The following is a 24,380-nucleotide window of genomic DNA, read 5'->3' as shown; positions in this document are numbered from 1 at the left end:
GAGGTGGTGGGGCTGAGCGTGCAGCAGCGGAGGAGGGACCAGCATCTGGCGCGGCAGCGGCTGAGACGAGGAAGCAGAGGCTGAGGAGGGGGCGGGCGAGCCAGCGGAGAAAGAGACGCTGCTCCGGGAAGGGGGAGCCGCGGAGGGGACAGCAGACAGAGCGGCGAAGCTCCAAGACGCGGGGCTGCCATAGCTTTGAGGCGAAAGTACTGCTGGCGGCGGCTGCAGCTGCCTGCTGTTCCCACCGCTGCCCCCTTCTCCGTTCACTCTCCGCGGCGCCTTCCTCTCCTCAGTCCGGACCTTTTTTGCGGACACAGAGCCCGGTGGGTCCCCGGAAGGGGACTGCAGCTTGCTGAGCGGTTCTTTCTCCGAGACGGGGGCGGCGGTCGCAGCGGTGCCGCGCACTGGGCTCGGCGGCTCCGCCATTTTGCGCTCCTGTTGTATTTACTCTCCTCCGCTCCCGGGCGCTGGGCAGGGGCGGGCCCTCGTCGAGGGGCGGGGCGGGGGCGGGGCGGCCGGCCCACCAGCCCGGCCTCCGATTGGACGAACCACCTGAGGGATGGCTTTAGGAGCCAAAGGCGCGAATACGGAGTCGAGGGGGTGGGACCGCCTAGTGGACCCGCTCTGGAGGTCATCGCTCGGCGGGGCGCGTCGAGTGGCCAGCGAGATTTGAGGGGAGGGTCTTTCAAATGTCGCCAGCAGGAGTTCGGGTGCCCGGTGGGAGTCCGAGCGGAAGCCCTACCTCGGACCCCAAGTCCATCTCGCCCAGGTCGCACTCTTCTGTGCCTCGACTTCTTACTTGAGCCACTTTCTCTTCCTTCTCTCAGGGACCCCTGCGGTCCCTGCGCTCGGAAATCCGGATTTCCGGGATGCTGAACTTGGAGGAGAAAATTGTGCCGGAGTTGATCCTTTCCTTCTCTTAGGCCAAGGCTTGATTGAGCAAGGCGGGGCTAAGAAAGCACTTGGTGCGGTGACAAGAAACATCGTCCTTGTTAAAGTCAACTCTTAAATGTTTTGAGGGAGGTTAACTTCCTGCACGCCCAGAACTTTCGGGTTACTTCCGACGTTGAAGGTAAGATTTTCCTTGTGTTTGGAGAGTTTCTTAAATTATAGTGATCGGACCCTTACTTGCACGAAGGTTTGAGCATTACACTTATTATAATTGTAATCGTTTAAACTCACCAAGAAAAATCCGTCAGTGACAAAAGGCTTTTGAAAAACAAAAAAATTTTTAAGGTGTCTGTGTTAGTGTTTCTGGCTGTTCTGTGCTTGCATGCTTTGTATTTTGATTTTTAGTATGGGGCGGGGCGGGGAGGAATTGGGGAGATGGGTTACAGTATTACGGTTTTAAACAGAGCAGGAAATATGATGGGGGCTGGGGGAGGTAGGGAGCCACGAGGTCAGCCGCTGCTCAAAGGCTCCTCAGCTCCACAGGAGAAAGTTGAGGCTGACTGTTCCCTAGAGTCTGAAGCGCTTCAGGGCAACTCTGCTCTTCCCGGTATGGTCTCTGAATTGAAATCAACTCGGTGGCAGTGGGTTCGTAAATATATTTATTGAAGTATAATTGATATACAATAAATTACACATATTTAAAGTAGGTAATTTGATCATTCTGATGAGTGCATGCATTTATACATGTATAAACCAATATTATCTTTAGATGCCTTAGAATTTTTAAGCACTGAAAATAATTGCTTTGTTTAACACATTTGCTTCCTTGCAAAGAAAGTGAAAACCTTATCGTTGAAATTTACAGGCAGCGTAAATTTAGTGTTGCGAAAGGTTGTGTTGGTGGAGGAACAGAGAGCACAGGGCTACATGTTGAGTGCTACTCATTAGCTTTGTAGCTTAGGTGCTTTACCTGTCATGGCCTTGCTTTTTCTAAGTGAATAGGTTTGATTACATGATCGCTGAGATCCTTTCTGCCATTTTCAAGAAGCATTTCAAAATCACACAGAAACTGTGACAATTAAAATAGCTTGGTGAGGAGCTGACACCAAGGGCTCAAGTGGAAAGCAGGTGTTGTGAGAATGATGAAGTCAACATATGTACTGATGTGCTGGACACAAATGATGTATGTATGTATTGTGATGAGTTGTATGAGCCCCTAATAAAATGATTATTAAAAACAGAAGGAAAAAAAATAGCTCCACCACACAATCTTTTATTTTTGTCAGATCTAGAATTTGTATTCACTAATCTAGTACCTTAAAACATGAGCCATATATTCCCACGTCTTCCACATAGAAAGCTGAGAAGTCTGACTTTTATCAAAGGGCCTAGTTAAAAAGTATGCTCTTCCCTTTTTGAATCTGTTATTCATTGCAGTATACTTGATTACACTGTTGTACACTGCTAACAGACCCAACTTATATTTGTAGAACCTGGGCAAGAGAGTGATGATGAAGGCCCACATACTAGTCATCTAACTATTTAAGTTAGAAATCCAGAAAGTCAGCTGTAATATCAAGTATGCTTTATTGTACTTCCCTGACAACACCACTTTCATAATGATCTGGAAGGCCAATCCCTTTGATTTCTCACCTTCAGCTTCTGGGTACACCATGCCAAGAGGGGCCATGCAGGTACCCTCCTCAAAGACCCCACCCTCTCTTCTAAGCCAAGATTAGGCTCCTCTGCTATTTCTTTCTTCTCATTCTTTCTTTTCTTTTTTGATTGTGGCTAAATACATGTGTAACAAAATATTTGACATTCCAACCATCTTCACCCGTATACTTCAGTGATGCCAATTTTTTCGTGATTGTTAGTTTCAGTTCCACCCTGATCCTTATCTGTTCAAAACTACTACCCATTCCGTTTTGCTCTGTTGTTGCAGTTGTTCCACGGATCATCTCCCCAACTCCTTCAACTCCATTCTCTGTAACAACAGCTTCAGTGAAAACATAACTGCTGTGCACCCAGTATTTCCACCTTCTAATCTCAAACCTGGCTGCCCTCTGAAGACACATTCCGTGCTTTTGAAGGCCACTCACTCTGTTCTCTGAGCTGGCTATCACCTCTCCAATTTCACACCACAGAATTTCACGTTACTGTTTCCCTTTATGTATTCATACAAAAAAATTGTTCATTTCATATGAACAGTATTGCTCTTCAATCCTTGACTGACTTGTTGTTTATCACATTTATCAAAGACTTTGATACTTGGCTCATATCCATCCTGTCTCCCCCAGAAGCCCTGGTGGAACAATGAGTAAGCACTGGGCTGATCAATAAAAGGTTGGCAGTTCAAAGCTCCCAGCCGCCCTGTGGGGGAAGATGCGGCTCTCTGCTTCCATAAACAGTCATAGCTTTGAAAACCCTAGAAAGCAGTTCTGCCCTGTCTTATGACGGCTCTACACGTCAGAATGTACTTGTCCACAGCAGTGTTCCGGACCTTTCACCATTCACTTTACTGACTTCAGTGTTCGTGCTAACACTCTTGCTTCTGTTTCTTCTTGAAACTGCGTTTGCATTTTCTTTCAATCATGAATTCCAATCTCCCTCCCCTGGTTTCACCCTGGCCCTTAGGGTTGCTGTGAGTTGGGATTGACTCCATGGCAGGAATTTGGTTTTTGTTTAGATTTTTTGTCCACTTCCTGCCGCTCACAGGTCTTTCAGGTCTACAACCTTAAAGTACAGTGCTTGGTTCTCCTTTCTCACACTGCTCACATGATACCTTGCCCTGTGAGCCCAGGAGAGCTTCCAGGCACTCTCTTACATTTGAATTTCAAATAAATAACGTTTTTTACAGAAAAAATACCACATTCAGTGCTTGTGTTTGGAAATTTTATACTGAAATATTCTTTATCTGAAATCCAAATTTAACTGGGCATGATAACACCCTTTTCTTTCTTTCTTTCTTTTTTTCCTGTTTTACAAACATGGCAACCTGATACATTTTCTTTACTATTTTTCCCTATCCAACTTAAAATCTGCTGTGTATTATTTATCCCAGTCATTTGACAGCAGTGTAACCTTAATTACATTATGGCCCTTTGATAGCTCTGTGTATGTCTGTGCATGCGTGCATAGGACATACACAGCAAACCTTAGATTCATTAGTAATTTCTTCAGCTTCCACCAACATGACCTCTCTCTTTAAATGTAGTTAAGTACTTCCCATCACACTGGTGACAATCATCAAACTGTTACAGGAGTAGAAAGTCCAGAGGGGGTGACATTTAATAAATAAATAAATAAATAAATAAATAAATAAATAAATAAATAGTGGATTTGAAACAATGGGGCAAATTTAACTGCCACTAGCAATTCACTTGGGTTGAAGAAATATTTCAGACTTGTCATGTCATGTCCTCCTGATAGTCTGCATACTCTCCCTCCTCTTCTGGAGCCCAAGTAGCACTGTTGGGTAAGTGATGCAGTCGCTACCTATTCGGTCAGTGGTTCAAACCCACCAGCCACTTTGATAGAGAAAGATGAGACTATTGCGCTCACAAAGATTGACAGCCGTGGAAACCCTATATAGGGCCCTATGACTCAATGGTATTGGGTTTGGGGTTTGCTTTTTCATTTCAGACTAGTAAATGGGAAAAGCTTTCAAGTGTTTATAGTTCAAGGGTCTTTTTTCTCCTCCCATTATTCTTTTCCCTAGCCAATAAAAAGAATGATGCTATAACATCAGTAAATTATCTATATTAATGGCTTTCCAGTTCTCTCTAAAGTTGACTGCACTCATGTCTGAGTATGTGACCTTGAACTCATTATCTTCCACTCCAGACCTACTGCCATGGAGTTGATTTTGACTCATAGCACTTATAGGATAGAATAAAACAGCCCCTGTGCGGTTTCTGTGACTTTAAATCTTTACAGGAGCAGACAGCTTTATCTTTCTCCCAAGAAGTGGCTACTAGGTTTGAACTGCTGTCCTTGTGGTTAGTAGTAGCTCAATGTGTACCGCACTATAACACCAGGGCTATTTAGCATTTGTCACACATGTATCAAAAGCATCTCAAACTTAACATGTGTGGCAAAAACTGTTTCCTACCCAGTATGTTTTCCTTCTTCCTTACAACCTGAACCCCTGTATAATTAAAGTTGCAGTGTGTTCAGATAAAGAGCCCTAGTGCCATCGCGGTTATGCATTAGGCTGCTCACCACAAGGTTAGCAGTTTGAAACCACCAGCTGCTCCGAGAGAGAAAGACAAGGGTTTCTGCTCCCATGAACAGTTACAGTCTCAGAACCCCTCAGCTATGGTTGTGTCCTGTCCTGTGGGATCACTTTGAGTCAGCATTGATGCAATAACAGTGAGTTTCCGTTTTTTGAGTACCCAGACTTTGGGGTGGGGCTGGGTTTGGGGGTTGCCCAGCCATTCTTATACCTAGGATGGCCACGGGATACAATTCTGACAGAACTCTTAAGGATGCCCAGTGAACTATGAAGGAACCTTGGTTGTGTAGGGGTTAAAGTGCTGCTAACTGAAAGGTGAGGATTAGAAGTGCAATTGCCCCCACCTTTGGTGCTTGAAACCTGGTCCCCTCAGCCCTTCATGATCCCACATGTTGGTGTGCTGCTTCCATGTGGGCTTTGTTGCTTCTGGGCTAGATGACCGCTTGTTTACTTTTAAGCCTTTAAGACCCCAGAAGCTATATCTCTCGATAGCGGGGCACCATCAGCCTTCTTCACCACATTACTTATGCACACATTCGTCTTCAGCATTTATGTGGGGAAGGTGATCACACAATGATGGTTTTTGTTCTTTGGTGTCTGCTGCCTGATCCCTTCACCACCTCGTGTTCACACAGGCTGGTGTGCTTCTTCTCTGTGGGCTTTGTTGCTTCTGAGCTAGATGGCAGCTTGTTTGCCTTAAAACCTTTAAGACCCCAGACCCAATGCCCATCTGTAGACACTCGAATATCCCTTGCAGAGGGGTAGTGGGGAGGAGATGAGTCACTCAGGGTTCAGTGTAGCAATAATGAAAGTCACAACCTTCTGCTAGTTCTTAAACGCTTCGTCCCCACAACTATCATGATCCCAAGTCTACCTTGCAAACCTGGTTAGACCAGAGGATGCACAGAGGTACAGATGAAAACTGGAAACAGGGAATCCAGGACAGATGAACCCCTCAGGACCAGCGGTGAGAGTGGCGATACTGGGAGGGAAGCGGGGATAGAAAGGGGAAACCGATAACAAGGATCTTCATATAACCTCTTCTCTGGGGGATGGGCAACAGAAAAGTAGGTGAAGGGAGACGCCGGGCAGTGTAAGATAAGATAAAATAATTATAAATTTTTAAGGGTTCATGAGGGAGAGGGGAGCGGGGAGGGAGGAGGAGGGGAAAAAAGGAAAATGAGGCGCTGCTTCCAGGAATCCAAGCGGAAAGCAAATTTTGAGAATGATGAGGGCAATGAATGTATAAGTGTGCTTTACACAATTGATGTATGTATGGATTGTGATAAGTTGTATGAGCCCCAATAAAATGATTTAAAAAAAAAAAAGATAACCATTTGACAGCTATTAGTAGGTTAAGAGGAAGAGACAACAAGAGAGAAAAAAAATCAAAGCCGGTGCAGGGGAGCTGGAGGGTAAACTAATGGGGTGTTTGATAAGTAGTTTAAACTGTTCACAACAAAATTGGTTATCTGAAATGTAAACCCCACCTAATTCACTTTTTTTTTTAAACAAAATTACCAACTTAGAAACCCTGTGGGGTACTTCCTCTCTGTGCTATAGGATTACTGTTTTCCTTATCTAGTGTTTGTAGGGTTAACAGCAGTATCACAAGTGGATGTTTAACAAGCAAAGGTCATAGCTCACAGTTTAGGAAGTTAAAAGCACAAATTCAGAGCATCAGCATTTTCTCTGTTGTCTCTTGAGGAAGCTCCGAGTCTCCTTGGCTTCAGCTTCCTGGTTCCTGAGATCTCCCCAGATGTCTTGACATTTGTCTTATTCCTTGTCTACTCTGCTGGCTTGTTTGATCTCTTTTATACATAATTTTGCTTCATTAACAAGACAGCCCGTGCCTAAATGAGATGATATTCATAGGCATAGAGGCTAGAACTGACAGCACATATTTTGTTGTTAGGTGTTGTTGAGTTGTTCCGACTCAGTGGCTCTCTGTACAATCGAACAAACCAGTGCCCAGCCCTACACTGTCCTCACAATTGGGATGTTGCAGCCACTGTGTCCATCCATGTTGTTGAGGGTCTTCCTCCTTTTCACTGCCCTTTTACTTCACCAAGCATGATGTCCTTTTTCAGGGACTGATCCCCCTCATAGTATTTTTGGGAGGGACAGATGTCATTGTATAATAGTCACTATGAGTGTGAATTGACTGGCCAGCCCTACTGAGCTGAGAGTGAAAGTCTTTGGGTAATGTTTACAGAATGGCTCTTGAAAATGGTGGGATCAGAAAGGGACACTAGGCTGTGTACCCTTTTCCCTCTCTTTCCTACTCTGCTTGGCATTTGGATAAGAGGGGAAAAAGAATAGTCGCCATTGAGGTTGTAAGCTCTCAGTTCCTGATTTCTTATTCAACATGTCAGTTACCGGTGAATTGAATTCTCACCCCTTAACCAGTCATATCATTTCACAACAAATGTGGCCCAAGCATTTATTCAACCACCACCTTCTTTCCAGTCTGAGGATGTCCGTAAGGCTCAGGAGGAGGAGAGCAGACTGCGAGGTGGGGAGTGGGGTGGAAAATTGTATATTCGGGAGTGGGCACTGCTTCAAGGCTTCCTTTGAGAACCAGTAGCAACCACAAAGCAGGAAGCAGAAAGTGAAAAAGAACAAAAAGATGAAATAGTAAATAGAAACCATCCATAAATGTCTTTTCGGGTTTTAATTTGAATGGCAGAATATTTATGTGGAAGAAAAGAAAATTCAGGTCATTCTTAAAATGATAACCCATTTTAAGAAAAGGATAAGAACCAAAATCAAACTCACTGCCGTCAAGCAATAGCGACTCATAGCAGCCCTGTAAGTAGGGGAGAACTCCCCCTGTGGGTTTCTGAGACTATAACTCTTGATGGGAGTAGAAAGCTTCGTCTTAATCCTGAGGAACAGCTGGTGGTTTCGAACTGCTGACCTTATGGTTAGAGGCCCAGCTCTTAACCAGCATGCTGCCAGGGCTTCCATAAAGGTATAACAAGAACCTCGTTCAGTTATATACACCTCTAAGAGAAAAGCATCCATTTTCTAGTTTAGGCGAACTGTTCAGGAAGGGGGAATGATATTAGCTAAGAACCAGTGGGCAGGGAGTAATTTAAAGCGTGTGATGATTTTGAAGGCTAAGTGTGGCAAAGGAGAGTGTAAAGGAAAATGCTACACTCAGCTTCTCGGGATTGACATCCTGCCTCAGTCTGCAAATTTCCTTGACCACAAATCCTTTGCTTGCTTCTTGTTCTAGAAAACTTCACTTGTAGGACAACTGTTCTCTGCTTCACAGTGCTCACCACACTGTGGATAGGGAGGTACTTCATGCCGAATACCTCATGAACCGCATGTTTGTGGCATTTCACTTTATTACAGGATTTGAAAAAATCGTCCAAGGCAGTGTCTTAGGATGAGCTGGGCCACTGTGCTCATTCTGACTCTAAACCAGGTCTCTTTCTAATCGGCCTGATCTCATGAGAAGACGCTGAAGCCTCGAACATCAAAAATTTAAACCCTAGTATTAATTAAAAGTTTTATTTGACTAAGTAGTTATATTCAGAAAAATATACATTTTAAAAGGAGGCATTGTTTCTTAGGGTGCTGTGTTTGCAGTGCATTTACTGTAGACACATAGAAAAGAACAAGCTAAGAGGAAGTAAGAGTCCAGGAAGCTTGGGAAGCAAGGAAAGACTTACATAGGCTCTGGCTCGAGCTTTTACAGGTACTGGATAATTCATCTGCCCAAAGAGAACCTGGGTAACATTTCTGAAGCAGCTGTTCAGTGAAGTAACAGATTCTGAGTAAGGGTGAACCTCAATTTAGAGTACTGTCTTCGTTGCAATTATTACCACGAAATTGTACAACTTTCACAAAGGTATCATTTCACTATTTTAGCTTTATAGATACTATTATCTCAAGCTTCTCTGTGTATAGTTGATTTGTGGACACTGGAGGAGCCTGGGTATATAGTGGTTACTTGCCAATTGCAAGGTCGATTCAAAATCAGGCACTCCGAGGGTGAAGGACAAGATTCACTCCAGTAAAGAGTTACAGTCTCAGAAACGCACAGGGCCATTCTACTCAGTTCTATAGGCTCACTGTGAGTTGACATCAACTCCCTAGCAGTGAGTTTTACCAAAACTTTACCACTAGGATGGTATCCTACTCTTGTACTTCACCTCAGGTGCAAGTGCTGCTTCTTGTTGGTTTCCTGCACAGTCTTAATGACTGTACTATTCAGGTTGAAAATGAATGTCCTTTTAAAACAGCTACATTAAAGAAACTACAAAAAGGAATCACTTTTTTAGGTCAAACTTTTTAGTCTAATTCAAGTTATGAGTCTCTTCGCTGGCAATTTCTTTTTTTATAAATCATTTTGTTGGGGGGCTCTTACAAACCTTATAACAATCCATCATTCAATTGTATGAAGCACACTTGTGCATATGTTCCCATCAACATTTCCCAGACATTTTCTTTCTACTTGAGCCCTTGGTATCAGTTCTTTTTTCTACTCCCTCCCCACCCTCTTGAATCCTTGATTAATTATACATTATTGTTGTTTCATGCCCTATACTGTCCATTATATCCCTTCACCCACATTTCTGTTATTCGTCTCCCTGGGAGTTGGGCCATATATCCAACCTTGTGATGTGTTCCTCCTTTCTCCTCCTTCCTGCCCACCTCCCACCCTCCCCCTCCCCCTCCCCTCAAGGTATCACCTCTCCCACTACTGTTCCTGACTGGTTTATCTGTCCTGATTTCATATGTCAAGAGCTCTTATATGTACCAATGTGCATACTCCAGCCTAGTTGGATTTGTAAAGTAGAACTGGGTCATGGTAGTGGGGGAGAGGAAGCATTCAGGAACTAGAGGAATGCTGTGTGTTTCATTGGTGCTATATTGTACCCTGGTTGACTCATCCCTTCCTTGTACTCCTTCTGTGGGGGGATGTCAAACTGTCTACAGATGGGCTTTGGGTCTCCACTCCAAAACCTCTCTTTCAAATCGATATAATTATTTTGTTTTGGATCTTTCAACACCTGATACCTGATCCCGTGGATACCTTGTGATCACACAGGCTGGTGTGCTTCTTCCATGTGAGCTTATTTGCTTCCCTGCCAGATGGCCTTTAAGACCCCATCTTTTGATAGCTGGTGCCCATTCACTTCCTTTCACTGGCAATTTCTGTTAAGATTTTAAGCCTAATCCTTTCCCCCATTTTATCCCTAGATGTGATTTGTTAGGGGAAAACACTAAGTTCTAGATTTCACGAGATGTTTTCTATCTTTTGGTGAAAAGAGGACAGAAAAATGTGGTGTACACAAAATACATTGGAGCCGTGACTTTCCAGGTAAAGTTAGCCATATCTGACCATACCAACATGATGGACATGTCAAAGTACAAAGCAAAGCAGAGACTTTTTCTGGGTTTGCCCTTGTGTTCATTCTGAAACAATATTTTCTACCTTTTAAGTCTGGATTCCGTATTCTATTGCATTGTTACAATGACTACACAGAACTCACTATCTTCCTGATTACGTAGCTTATTAAGGAAGTTTAACAGGTTACAATGCAAATGAAAAAAACTCAGGATACAGTTGTTCATCAAGACATGTTACAAAGTTCTTTAAGGACTACTAACAAACACCCGAAAGTCACGCCACACCACAGTAAGTCTCAACCCGAAGGCATTCAGCTCAAGCCCCACGGGCTAGCACACCCAGCTCCCTGGATTCAATGCCCAGCAGCACCTCCCTCAGTAAGCTTCAGGCTGAAGGAACTCCGCTCCACCTCTGGGCGGCCAGCCCAGTTCCAGGCAAGTGCCCAGAGGTATCCCACCCCACAGGCCAGTCTCCCGCCCAAAAGTACTCACCTTTACCTGCTCTATGGGTTGAGAAGTCCAGCATTCTGTTCCTGTCTCTGGCTCATGGTTCTGCTGCCACTTCTCTAATGTCACAGCTGTCTTCTGGATCCAGGAGGCTCGCTGAACAGGAATCTCATGGCCTAGATGTGCTCTGCTCCTTGCTCTTGCTAGTACTTAAATCCCCCCTCCTGCTTCTGAGAGGACTCGTTTTATACCCAGCAGATGGCATTCTAGGGTAGCCTGCTGACAATTACAGATGAATCTTACCAATATCTTCCCCCACCTTCTTCATCAGACCCAGAGAGGAAAAAGTTGTTTGGTGGGAGTTGAAAGACTTTGGCTCCAAGAACCACATTAAATAATTCACTGCCTCTACATCCCTGAAGTCTTAAACTTGCCCTACCATCTTAGCTTGCATATACTGCCACTGTCCCTTGCCATCACCTTGATCTAGGTCAAGCCTGTGAGCAGTGTGCACAATGAGTCTCTTCAACTTTTTGAAAGACGATCAGGATGTTTGATTCACAGCCTTGGAACCCTGCATCAAGTGGCCATGTGTCAGAATCTACTTGACAGCAGGAGGTCTGGCCATTTTGGGGTTTTGTTTTGGTAAGTCCATAGGCACAGGTAAGAGAGGCATACAGGTGTGTTATTTTTAAAAACTGGGGATGATACCAGGCAAAGTATGTCTGTGGTTATCATAGGGTAACAAGTCTGGAATAATGCAGCACCAGTAGACACTACAGGTAGGCAGTCACAAGTTGATGTGCTTGTAAACGAATTAGCAACTCAGTTTAAGCATTAAATACCATTCTGATGCCCCAACTGGAGGCCTTAAACAAAAGAACATAAATACATTAACGGCAAATGATCTATTTTTCCCCACATGTGTGGGATATTATTATTTTTATGGTGTAAGTCATATTTACATTAACCTACATTGTTTTTCTCTCCCCCCAAAATGTGGATGTGTTTAGGGCGTTTGTTTGTTTGTTTGTTTTGCTAATCAGTGGTGCTGCTTGCAATGCTTCCACTTATGCTCGAGGTGTTTTTCTTACCACCTCTTTATGAATTCCCTTCTTTAGTTGATCCTCAAGTCATTACTGTATAGTCTGCTTTTTCTTCTTTCCCACATTAAGTACCATATATACTCATGGATCAGCCGAGGTTTTCAGCACATTTTTAATGCCGATTTTGTGGTAAAATTAGGTGCCTCGGCTGATATTCCGGTCAGCTTGTACTCGAGTATGTACAGTATTTGGTTAACAAATTATTGGACACACACATGGAGCCATACACTGGTGTTAGGAATATAGCAAAAAACAACACATCCTCCATGACCTAGTGGAACTAACCTGACTCTTCAATCACAAAATCTGCTTCCAAGTGAGATTTTCACTTGTATTTTGCTCAAGACCGAATATACCAAATGTAGTGTCTGTAGTATACCTAACATTGTGTGACAGCATGACTGACAATATGATGGAATGCCAGCAGACATTAATATGTTAATGTACTCTAGGTTAGAATAATGCATTAGTGGCAGGAACTACAAAAGACAAATCAGCTCGAGCTGGGGAACTCAGGAAAGATCACATGGGAGCTGAATGTCTAACGAATAGTAGGCAAAGAAAGGAGTTCTGGTGGCACTGTGGGTTAAACATTGGGCTTTTAATGACAAAGTCATTAGTTCAGACCTAAGCAGGAAAAATGAGACGTTCTGTAAAGATATAGTCTTGGTAACCCTAAGGAACTGTTTTCCTCTGTCCTGGAAGGTCACCGTGAGTCAGAATCCACTCAAAATCAGTGGGTGTGATCACTGCACCCCATGAGCCAACCGCTGTGACGTAGTGGTTACTCGTTGGGCTACTAACTGTAAGCTCAGTGGTTTAAAACCACCAGCCAGTCCTCGGAAGAAAGATGAGGCGTTCTACTTCTGTAAAGAGTTACAGTCTTTTTTTTTTTGTTTTGTTTTGGCCCCGCCCCTCTCCCCCCCCCACCCCCCAAGAGTTACAGTCTTGAAAACTCCACCCTGTCCTGCAGGGTTGACTCAATGGCAGTGGGTTTGATAGTTGCAGAAGATGGTAGTAGACTTTGTAGGCTGAGAAAAGAGCATGTGCATAGTGGGTGTTGACATGTTCAGTGTAGTATTGTCTGTGGGCAGCTAATTGTGGTTCAATTATAAAGGACATGGAAACATAACCAAATTGTTGGGCTTTGGGGAGATTCTGACCCAGCAGCCCTATAGGACAGAGTAGAACTGCCCTGTCGGGATTCTAAAGCTGCAAATCTTTATGGAAGTCGATGGCCACATCCTTCCTTACAAGGGACGTGAAATACCATAACAGCAGAGGAGTCTCTAAAATGGGTTAGAGCCAGATTATGAAGAGCATTGCCCGTGACTACTTTAGCATGCTGAAAGGCCAGTGAGTACCAGTTTGTTAACGGCTCTAATGAGGAAGCTTTGTGGTATAACCATGTTTCCCTTCTAGCTCATTGCTCACAGGCTCCTTCAGGCACTGGCGCCTTGCTGTAGCTGACCAGGGCCACAGATCCTACAGGACAGCTTTGCCCTGTAACTCTCCATATAGCCCTGAAACATCACTTCAGTCATCACTTACACTAAATGTTAGTGCTTTCCCCATGCTTGAAAAGGAAAATCTGCAAAAGGGATCAGCTAGTGATGTGTGACAGTAAACTTTTACTTAATCTCAGGAAACTTTGTAACAGCTTCCTTGATGACAAATTTTGTTTTAGCTACTGGAAATATAAAATGGTAAATCATAACCCCTGGCCCCTATGGAATTAGTGAAATATCCATTTGAACTGCATGAAAAGACATAATGTTCATAGGTTAGTATGGTCAGATCTTGGTTTGGCCTATCTAAAAATTGTAATGATAGAGATGAACAAGGTGCTACGGGCACAGAGAGCATTTTTCGTGGAGCTATGAAGGCTTCACAATAGGTGACATTTGAGCTGAGTGTTAAAAAATGACTAGAAGTTCACCCATGTCCCCTTAGGAAATGAAGAAGAACGAGGATGGTCTGGAACTAGGGACCAGCATGTGCAGAGTTGTTGGACCAAGAAGGAGCATAAGACACATGACGCTGCAAATGGCTTAAACTGGTTAGAGTGCCAGGTCTGTGGGGAGTGGCAGGAGGTGAGGCAGGTGAAGTAAGCAGAGGGTGTATCTTAGCAAGTAGGGTGTGTCGAGCCCTGAGAGCTGGCAGGGTAATGTTTGCAGTTCAGGAAATGTGCAGGACAATCCATCTGGATGCAGAAAGAAATTATTACTAATATTTGCCTTTAATTTTATCTTTAAAATTTTACTTGTATAGGATTTAAAGTGTGTATAATTCTTACTGAAGTATGAGTTGTAAGTAATTTACAAATAAGCAAATACCCATGCTCTATAGTGCAGCTCTGGAGACCCTGACAGAGCCATCGAAGCATAGGTTTTCCCTTAGGAGTCCAATTTATATACCTTATCCTTATTTTGTCTCTTTATCCAGTGATTTACTTTCACTTAAAATGGTTTCTTGGCTTTATAGTACTTCTCAAAACATAGTTGACTTAAAGCCACTGTAATGGAAAACAATTTGTTCACATTTGTGTTTGGTATCATTTATAAGAAATTTGGAAATATTTGACTTTTAGCTCAAAACAAACAGGATGGTGAGGTGCACAATTTTGGGCAAGGGGAGATTAAATTAAGAAAAAGCATTATTTAACCTTATTAGGCAGAAGTGGGGGGCCTTGGCATAGTGGTTCCATGTTGGGCTCCATCAGCTGCTCCTCCGGAGAAAGAGGGGGCTTTCAATTCCTGTAAAGTTAAGTCTGTAAACTCACAGGGGCCGTTCTACCTTGTCCTGTAGAGTGACTGTGAGTCACAAGGACTTGATGGCAGTGAGTTTGGTTTTAGTTTGTTTTGACTTGGAGCCAAAATCAGAAATAGGGACCTAGCAACAGAAGTCATAGCTAGAGCTGTGTATAACTAAATCACTAGTGTGGATAGGACTACAGGCTCAACCTCCATTATGACAAGTACATAATCTCCAAATATTGAGAACAACCAGCCCTCTTTATACAAACCACCCGTTAATCATGTGCCTGAGATTCCAGAACAGGATGACTGACAGAATTTTCCAGGTCAGGACTAACACACTAAACTTAGATGTGCACCTTTGCAGAGGAAACCTGTTTATACCAAAATCCGTAACTTATTTCTGCTCAATAGTTTTGTGCATTATAGATCTTTATTAGCCGTAGAATATTTTATACTTTGGGGGCTTATTTATAGAAGTTTCAGAAATACTACTTAAAAAAAAATCCACATGTATTTAACAGCTTTGCCATCCTTTCTTCAAAGACATCTTTTTTTTCTTATTATTCAATTGCTCTTGTATATAAAGCTCTTTCTTATATACATATGAGTGTCCGTGAATTTGTTTCTCTAGTCTACCCGCACTAACACAAAGGAGTATTTGTAAAAACAATTTCCATAACAACACTCCAACTGAACCCAAACTCAGTGTCAATTCTGACTCAAAGCGACCCTATAGGACAGGGTAGAACTGCTCCTGAGACTGCCACTCATTACAGAAATAGAGAGCCTCCTCTTTTTTTCCAAAGAGCAACTGGTGGCTTCGAACAGCTCACTTTTGCAGTTAGCAGCGCAATGCGTAACCACTAAACCACCAGGCTCCCTCTTCAAAGAGATCTTGTACCAAAGCCCAATATGCAATAATAATCAGGCAGTTTACTGGCCGTTTGTAAAAATATATCACATGATGTTTTAAATCTTTTGTTTCTGATATTGAATTTGGAAGTTCTAGATTTTGCTGTGCATTGTCTAATTTGTTAGCTGAGCAAAAAGGAATTCATGTGGATGGGAATAATAAATATGTTGTGTGGTTAGTTGGACCCGTGCTTTCAGTTGCTTCTCAGTGGTAGGACTAAACTTATAATAACTCATCCCTCTTTTCTGATTCCCATCCCGTGTGGCAGCCCAGCGCTTGGTCAAGACTTTGATGTCTACTGCCCCCCAGGAATACATTTCTCAGTTAGGGACTTCCCTTTCTCTGCAGTTATCGGTGCCCTTTTAACGATTTTCGGTTTTGCTGTACTCATTTCACTATAGCTTTACTACCTTTGGCCTCTAATAAACTCAAGAAGCTGTTTGTCCAGTTTGGTGTGTGGTTATTTTTTTCTCTCAACTAAGAGTTATAGTCATACTACTGTAACCTGATAAGTTTTGGGCACTATGTATGCATTTTATATGCTTAGACTGTTATAAAAACTAGCACTGTATGGGGCGAGGCTGGGACGTGGGGTTTGAGGAAGTTGGTGAAGTTTTCCAGAATAGGGTTTCTTTTTCCAGGCTCATTTTTATGAGATCAAGACAGTTTGACCTATTTATGGTCTGACAGTCCATAAATCAGAGGTCAGGGACTCGCCTACTTTTTCTAAATGGTCCATATAAGAAGTTAATAAATAGCAGTCCATTCACATGATTGGATTATCTCAAAGCTACCTAGAATCTTCATTTTCTTAGTGAATCTTTACTAAGCACCCACCATGTGCTGCTAGCCATTATTTTAATTTATAAGTACATAGTGATAAAGTAAGCATGATCCAGGCCTTATGGTATAAAAGTATTACACAATGAAGCAAATGAACATATACAGTAAACCTTGTGACAGCCCAAACAACTAAACAGAAATCTGTCAAAGAAGGAAAACAACGGTTTTCTACAACGAAGAGCAATCAAAAAGTGCTAAGGCAGGAAGCTCACAATATACAGAAAAATAAAGCATTCCATCAAGTTCCAACTCTCAAGTTTCACTTCTGTGCCCACGCTCCTACATATATGTGTGTGTTACCAGTTAGGAAGAAAATAAACAGGATTGAACAATAAGAGTAGATGCTACTTTACATAGGACAACCAGACAGTTAATGGGAAAGTGGGGCGGCAGAGTTGGGGGAGAAGGCAGCTCAGGCAGAGGGAATTGCTTATGCAAAGGCCTGAGTCTGGAAAGAGGAGTTGTTCAGTCTTGTTCAGGGCTCAAGGCTTTCAAGTCTATGGGAACAGGAATTTTCTCTTGTCTACAACAATGTATGTGAAATAGTAGGCACTCCAGAAACACTTGCGTGTGACGGAGTGAATGCGTATGCACATAGGGTTTTGTGAATACACGTTGAGGAGTAAGGCAGGAGCCAAGCTCTGTTTCAAACACAGGAGTTGAATCTTACTCGTCCTGAGATGCCAGTGAAAGGTTTTAATAAGGGAAGAGGAGATCGAATCTAACTTACATTCCTAAAAGAGCGTGCACGACTGGGTGAGTAAATTTGGTGGGAAGCAGAAATGGAATATGCTAAGCTCAGGCAGTGCAGTCGGGATGGACACAGGTGGGCCGAAAGAAACCACGGATCTGCGAGCGAAGATCAATCGATCTTAACTTCCTGCCCCTGCCAGCTCTTCAGCCACGGAGGAAAGTGACTGAGTTCTTTGTACCCTAGGAATCCCACCGTCACTGACCTCCGCTGGTGAGAAAATAGTCTGGCCAAGAATTTAATCTAGCCCTTGAAGAGAGGAATTTCAAAGTTTCATCCTGGTCTTTGTGTAGTAATCATTTTAAGGAAAATCAAGAGTGTAGATTATTCTGGAGGATAGCTGACTTGTTGGGGGTGGGGGGTTTGCACAGTGAATAGCATTAAAAGGAAAAACAAGCTGGACTGTTTTGGTTATCGGTTGCTACTTAAACTATCCTCAACTCCTTCATTATGCTCACAAGGAGCCCTGGTCACAGAGTGGATTATATGTTGGGCTGTGAGCCACAAGATCAGCAGTTCAAAACCACCAGCTGCTCCTCAGGAGAAAGATGGGCCGTTCTACCCGTCCTCCAAGGGTTGCTATGAGTCAGAATTGACTCAATGGCAGCGGGTGGTTATGCTCATGAATTCTGTGGTCCAGGATGTGGACTGGGCATGGAGATTGGCTTGCTGCTGCTTTAAAGTATCTTTGCCCTCCGCCGAGAAGACTGGAGCAGGTCGAGGGAGAAACAGCCAGAGCTGGAGGATATACTTCCAAGACGGCGTGCGTCTTCACTCACTTACTTGATGCCAGAGGTGGCAGGATGCCCCGGCAGGACCCAGCTGTGGTTGCCAGTCAGGGAGTTTACACTGACTTCTCCAGGTTCTGTGAGGAGCATCCTGAGAGCAAGCTTCACAAGAGAAGCTAACAGGACCGTATGGTCTTTCCTGCCTTGGCCAAAGATGGCACACAGCCTCACTTGACCTAACTGTATTGATTACAAGTGAGTCACAAACCAATCCAGATCACGGGGAGGGAAATTAGACTCCACCTCTTCCTGGAGGAGTTGGAAGGCCTCCCTGTACAAGAGCACATGGGTGGGAGCATGTGGGTCATTGTGGCCGTTGTTGATAAATATTTGCCCTAGAAAGTTCTAGATCATTGGTTCTCAACCTTCCTAATGCCACAACCCTTTAATGCAGTTCTTCATGTTGTGGTGACCACCCCCCAACCATAAAATTATTTTCGTTGCTGCTTCATAACTAATTTTGCTGCTGTTATGAATCCGGCAACCCCCATGAAAGGGTCGTTTGACCCACAGGTTGAGAACCACTGTTCTAGATAAAGAAGTAGAACAGGCAAATGCAACACATGAACCTTGATTTGCTTTTGGTTACAGGCAGCTGTATAAAAGGGACTTGGGAGATAATTTAAAAAATAAGTTAAAAGATTTCAGATGATCAAGAACTTACAGTTCAGTATTAAAATGTCTGCTGTTTATTTTCAGTCTGTCAGTAAATGTGGCAAATATTTCACCAAGATAGTAGATCATTTTGTAAAACTCTTTAAATGTAGTTTCACAATAACAAGTTTGGGAAGTAAAGGGATTATGTAGCTCATCGATAGGCCTGTGGGCTCAGAGATTTTACAAATTGGTTGGGGAAGGAAAGAAAGATAAAGAAGAGCAAACATGCTGTTTGATAATATCTACTGGTAATTCCAGTGACAGAGCTGCAGCCCTGAAGATTGTGAAACAAATTGGAAAATATATGGTTTTGGGCCACACATTGGCTTGGAATGTTATTGTTTCTAAGAAAGAATGCTCATCCTTAGGAGATAGGGTGTGTGTGTGTGTGTGTGTGTGTGTGTGTGTGTAAGAATGCTCATCCTTAGGAGATAGGGTGTGTGTGTGTGTGTGTGTGTGTGTGTCATTCTTTGAGGGCCCTGGAGTCACTGCCCAGTATACGTTGGACTGCCAACCATAATGTCAGTGGTTCGAACCCACCAGCCTCTCTCAGGAGGTAGGTTAAGGCTACCTGCTCTCCTAAAGATGTATGACCTTGGAAAGCCTTTTCAGAGTTGCTGTGAGTCAGTATCGACTTGATGGCAGTGGATTTGTCTCTTGTGTTTTGTCTGTCTATCTCCAGTAGTTACCCAGTAGATAAGTACAAACTGTCTGCATTACAACCTGGTGAGGAGGACCCAAAAGGGACATGCATCTTTCTCGCTGGTGGTCCCACAAAGCTTGGACACATTTCTGGCTGTGCGCAGGAGATGGATTCTGAGGTAAGTTCAGGCCTTCTTGAGGGATAGGTAATGCCTGAGATGGGGGGAAGGGATGAAAGTGGAAGGCTGAGAAACTAGACTGTAGGTACTGGGGGGTGGAGCCCAGAAGGACTTGAACAAACATTAAACCTGTGAAGTAGAGATTTAACATGCCACCTTTAATAGCTTACATGGTCTTTTCTGTACCACAGCCTCCTTGTAAAGCGGGGGTGGTGTAAAGAAAGACCTAAGACCTTAGGTCTAGCCTGCTCAGTGCCCCCGCTGACATGACTGTGAGCCGGGACCATCTTCTTGTGGCCACTCTTGGTGGGTTTCTAGTCCGTGGATCCCATCATGATGTCAGGGAGGCCATGGAGAAATTGCTGATGGGTCACTCAGGGACATTGAGACAAAACTCATTCCAACATACACTGAAAAATGCCAGTAAGCTCAGCACTCAGGCACTCTGCAGGAGAAAGATGCAGCAGTCTGCCCCCATCAATATGCATAGCTTCGGAAACCCCCGCAGCTCTGCTCAGCCTGGTACTTTCACTGTGCATCTGAGTTCAACTTCATGGCTGGGGGCTGGGGGTTGGGAAAGGTTAGAGGCTGACAGTTGCTTTATTAGATTAGCACATATGCTGTCACTTAATACAGATTTACTGCCTTGTTCCACTTTTTGTATTATTAGAAAGTTATTTCTTTTAACTGAGACAGTTCCACTCCACCCCCACTTATTCTCACCCATTGTAATTTTTTCTGACTAGAACCTCAGCAAATAAGGCTAATCCCTATTACTGGAATTTTAAGATTTAATTTCACTTGGAGCGGCTGCTGGTGCTACCATTTATGCTTTTAATATAGTGCTAGAGAAGCTGAAGAAGGGACAAGAGTTATGTTTGTCAGAGAGAGTAGGTAAGTGCATCTGGGAAGGTGAACTTTGTCTTAAGATTCGCCAGTTACTTTCATTAAAGGCGCCTGGTTAGGCTGATAAGCACAAGGTCCCTCGTTTGAAGCCCAGCTGGTGCACGGGAGAAAGACACGACAGTCTGCTTCTGTGAAGAGATGGACAAGCCTGTGGGGCAGTTTCACTCCCTCTGTCCTATAAGGTCACTGTGAACTCAAGAGGACTTGAGGCCGGTGTGGTGGGTTTGGGTTTGGAACTGTTTTAGTGAAGCAACTCAGTCGGCCCTGAATACCTGCCCCAATCTTAAAGGAACCCTGGGTTCCAGGTGTGCATGCCTCTGTTGAACTAATAGCCACAGTAATTGAAAACTAGAGTATTGCCCTATTTGTCCCTCATTCCTAAATTGTGCCCCTTGCATAACTGGGAGAGTGGTGTTATCTTCCCCTCTGAGGTCCATGGGGTCTCTCCTCACCACCTTGCCCCTGTCTGACCGGGTGTTGCCTTGTCTTGAGATAACCCCGGCTTCTGCAGCAACACCTGGCTACCTTCGCGGCTATACTCAGCCTTTCAGAGAATCTGGCCTGCACTAGCATGCCCTTTTCTCCTCTCAACTCCACTTCTCATTTACAGACACTCTCGTGGTCCAGTAATGACAGTCATAAAAAATCTGACTCTTGCTCAATAGCAACATACACCTGGCAGTAACAAATGCCAAGATGCAAGGTGAGAATAACACTGGCTACAATGGTTACGGTTATGTGGCAGCTTAACTAAGCCAAGATTCTCAGTGGTTTAGCAGTAATGTAATAATCTAGTAGTTTCTCATTTTTTTATCTTTCACATAATGCTGATTTTTTATGACTACCCAACCTCTGGAAACTAATGATGTGGTTGAGAGGACTACATGTATTCCTCCACTATTTTTCTTCATCCAGAAATGTTCTCGCTCAGTCTTAGATGAACTCTGTGCTGTTTATTATCATGCTTTTACGGTTTTTCAAAAATTCCTGCGTTATTTTAATGAGATTGTAAACTGGAGAAGAGATAAGTATGCATAATCAATTAGCCAACTTCATACATCTGATCTTACATTTTGTAAATGAGTAACTTAGTTATAATGAGAGCTTTGGCCCTGCTTTCTTCCCTTGCCAAGGGTTCTTCCATCTTGGCCAAACTGAGTGAATGGCACCATGCCTTAAGCATACTCCCCTAATTCTTAGGTTTTCAGTTCAGGCTGCTATACCAATACCTTGCTGGTATTTGAGTACTGGGTACCTTGTACTGTTGGGAGACACAGAATAACCCACAGAATGGAAGGAAAGATGGATCATAGCTTGACAGAGACACACTTCTCCGCCATGTACCCCACCAGAATTAAACTGGGGGAAAGGGGCAGTGGATTATTTAACATAGCTCTTCTAAGCAATGTCTCTCTAACTCCCATCAAAGGACTCTCTGCTGCATGGGTCTGAGTAAGAAGGTGGGGGAAGAAACTGATAGGATTCACCCGTGAGTCATTGTTAACAGGTGATAGTGTAAGGGCCATTCTGCTGGGTATAAAATGAGCCCTCTGATAGTGGGAGTAGGAAACTCATTACCAGTAGAGCTGGGAATGGATCACATCCTCTGGACCCTTCGGTTCCTGCCCAGCAAAACTTCCTGATCCAAAAAACAGCTGTGACATCTAAGAAGTGGCAACAGAACCAGGAGCCAGAGCGTAAGACAGGGGTTGACTTCAAGCCCAAAAAGCAAAAATACAACAACTGAATACTTGTGGAGTGGGGTGCCTCTGGGCACTTAATTGAGGAAGCTGGGCTTGCTGATCTACAGAGTTTGAGCTGAATGCCTTCAGGTTGAGGCTTACAATGGCTGTGAATTAGCAGCCTTGATACATTTGTACCAAGTCCTGACTGAACATCTGTATCCTGAGCCTTTCTCTCCTACATTATAACCTGTTAATTGAAAGTTCTATGTGGCCACTGTAATGAATTATAGAACCTACAGCAGCAGATCTCAACCTATGGGTCGTGACCCCTTTGGGGGGGAAGAACGACCCTTTCACAGATACCGCTCCTCTATCCTTCTCCGGGCAGGTCAGCCCACATGCAGATACGCCCACATACGAGTACCTGGAGTGAAGACTGTTACCCATGCTATATCATGCTTGAAGACAAAATTTCAATTATTTGTCATTAGAAATATTTCACAATATATAATTACATAGTTTTTGTGATTAATCACTGCTTTAATTATGTTCAATTTATAACTATGAAAATACATCCTGCATATCAGATAGCAGTAGCAAAATTACACTTATGAAGTAGCACCAAAAATAATTTTATGGTTGGGGGTCACCACAACATGAACTATATTAAAGGGTTGCGGCATTAGGAAGGTTGAGAACCGCTGACCTAGAGGAAACGGAGAGAGTATGAGGCAGAACACATGGAACAGGTCACTTTGTGGGGAAGCCTTTCAGGGGGGTGCTAAGGAAACACTACCTTGCTACAACCAGATCCTCTTGGCCTCCCCAGCACCCCTGGGCCCCAGGGATATGTCAAGAATGGGTCTTTGTGAGGTGTGCACCCCTGTGGGGGGAGGGGTGGTGCCTTGCTGACCAAACAAAGCTGAAGGCTCATCATTGCCTGGAGAGAGGTATATATGGAGAGGACAGGGCCCCTTGGGGTAGACAACTAGGAGGCTTCAACATGACCAGTGTAACCAAGAAATCACGGGGGCCTCGTGCACCTAGGAGGGCACGGACTACAAGCACCAAGAGGGGGAAGAAGAGGAAGACGCTCTCTCAGCCCAGGTCTAGAGGCAGTGGCAAGGTCAGCTCCCAGGTTCCTGTCCATGCCCTTCCTCCATTGTGTGGCACTAACCCCGCCCCAGCCTCACCTTTCTGTCCCTTCTCCTTTTCTCCCCCCAACCCAGTGACTGTTTGGATTTATCTTGTTCTGCCAGGTGTTGAAATCACAAAAGAGAGTAAAAAGATCACTTCGAGGGACTTCAAGGAAAAAATCCAGTTCTAAAGCTAAAACTGCTTCAAGAAGACAGAAGCGAGCAAGAAGAACCATCAAATTTCATCCATTACCATAGACTGAGCCCAAAGCAGCCAGGCCCGGCCGGGTGGGTGCTATGGAACTACCCCACTCCGAGATGAGACCTGTGGCTTCCTGGCTGCTGAGAAATGGCCAGGCACAGAGTGATGCTGACACTAGTGTGACATGGAAGGTGTGAAAAGCCCTTCAGAAAATAAAACGAATTAGGCGCACAAACAGCTCGTGTTTCACTCGTGTGAGATTGTCCCTTAAGATGAGAATCAGAGAGAGGTTCAGTGTTTGATCCAAAGCGAGTGCCAGCCTCCCCTCGCCCACCCCAGTCTCCCTGCGGAGCGAGGCAGCCTTCCCGGGAGGGAGGGGTGAGAAACTGGGCACCCCACACATGTTGGAACAGGGTTCCCCACCTGTGGCAGGCCAGTGAGACAGTCCGTGAGTGAACGCCAAGGGAGCAAGGCCCACGCACTTTCAAGTTCTGGTTTTACATACTTTCTTTTTGATTGAGGTTTTTCACTGTTTTATTTTGTTTTTGTTAGCTTTTTTTGTTTGTGTTTGTATGTTTTTCAATATTTGAAATTCAGGATGGGTGACTATAGCCAGGAATCAGATTATTGGTTTCTGGGAGTCATGGCAGGGGACATGACAGGGAAGTGGGGAGTAAGAGTGCCGAAAGAAAATGTAAAAGTGATTGTGGTAATGATGGTACCACTCTTCTTGATATGATCGAACTATTGAATTGTATGATATGTAGGTTGTGTCCCAATAAAACTGTTTAAAAATTAAAAAGGACTGCCCATGTGTCATCTCTAAACTCATTGCCGCCGATTGATTCCAACTCATACCGACGGGGGTAAA

The 24,380-nt window shown here is 43.9% G+C and overlaps 1 protein-coding gene and 1 long non-coding RNA gene across 2 annotated transcripts in view; one reads left to right on the top strand and one right to left on the bottom strand.

Annotated features, from left to right (window-relative positions):
- RSBN1L (round spermatid basic protein 1 like) overlaps positions 1 to 426 on the bottom strand; it is a 69,036-nt gene extending 68,610 nt beyond the window's left edge. Inside the window, exon 1 of the mRNA XM_004702790.3 lies at positions 9 to 426. Coding sequence (XP_004702847.1) covers positions 9 to 426 — 418 coding nt within the window. The remainder of the gene's footprint in view (positions 1 to 8) is intronic.
- A 159-nt stretch (positions 427 to 585) lies between these two features.
- LOC123521543 lies at positions 586 to 23,480 on the top strand. The gene is made up of 3 exons (XR_006679971.1): positions 586 to 1,072; positions 19,442 to 19,580; positions 23,431 to 23,480. It is a non-coding gene; the product is annotated as an uncharacterized LOC123521543 (long non-coding RNA).
- The last annotated feature ends 900 nt before the right edge of the window (positions 23,481 to 24,380 follow it).

This window comes from Echinops telfairi, unplaced genomic scaffold (assembly GCF_000313985.2).
Source record: "Echinops telfairi isolate 266 unplaced genomic scaffold, ASM31398v2 ScPeMD7_23;HRSCAF=83, whole genome shotgun sequence".
NCBI classification, from domain to species: Eukaryota; Metazoa; Chordata; class Mammalia; order Afrosoricida; family Tenrecidae; genus Echinops; species Echinops telfairi.
Note: the sequence above shows the minus strand (reverse complement) of the source record. Positions and strands in the feature narration are given on the sequence as shown.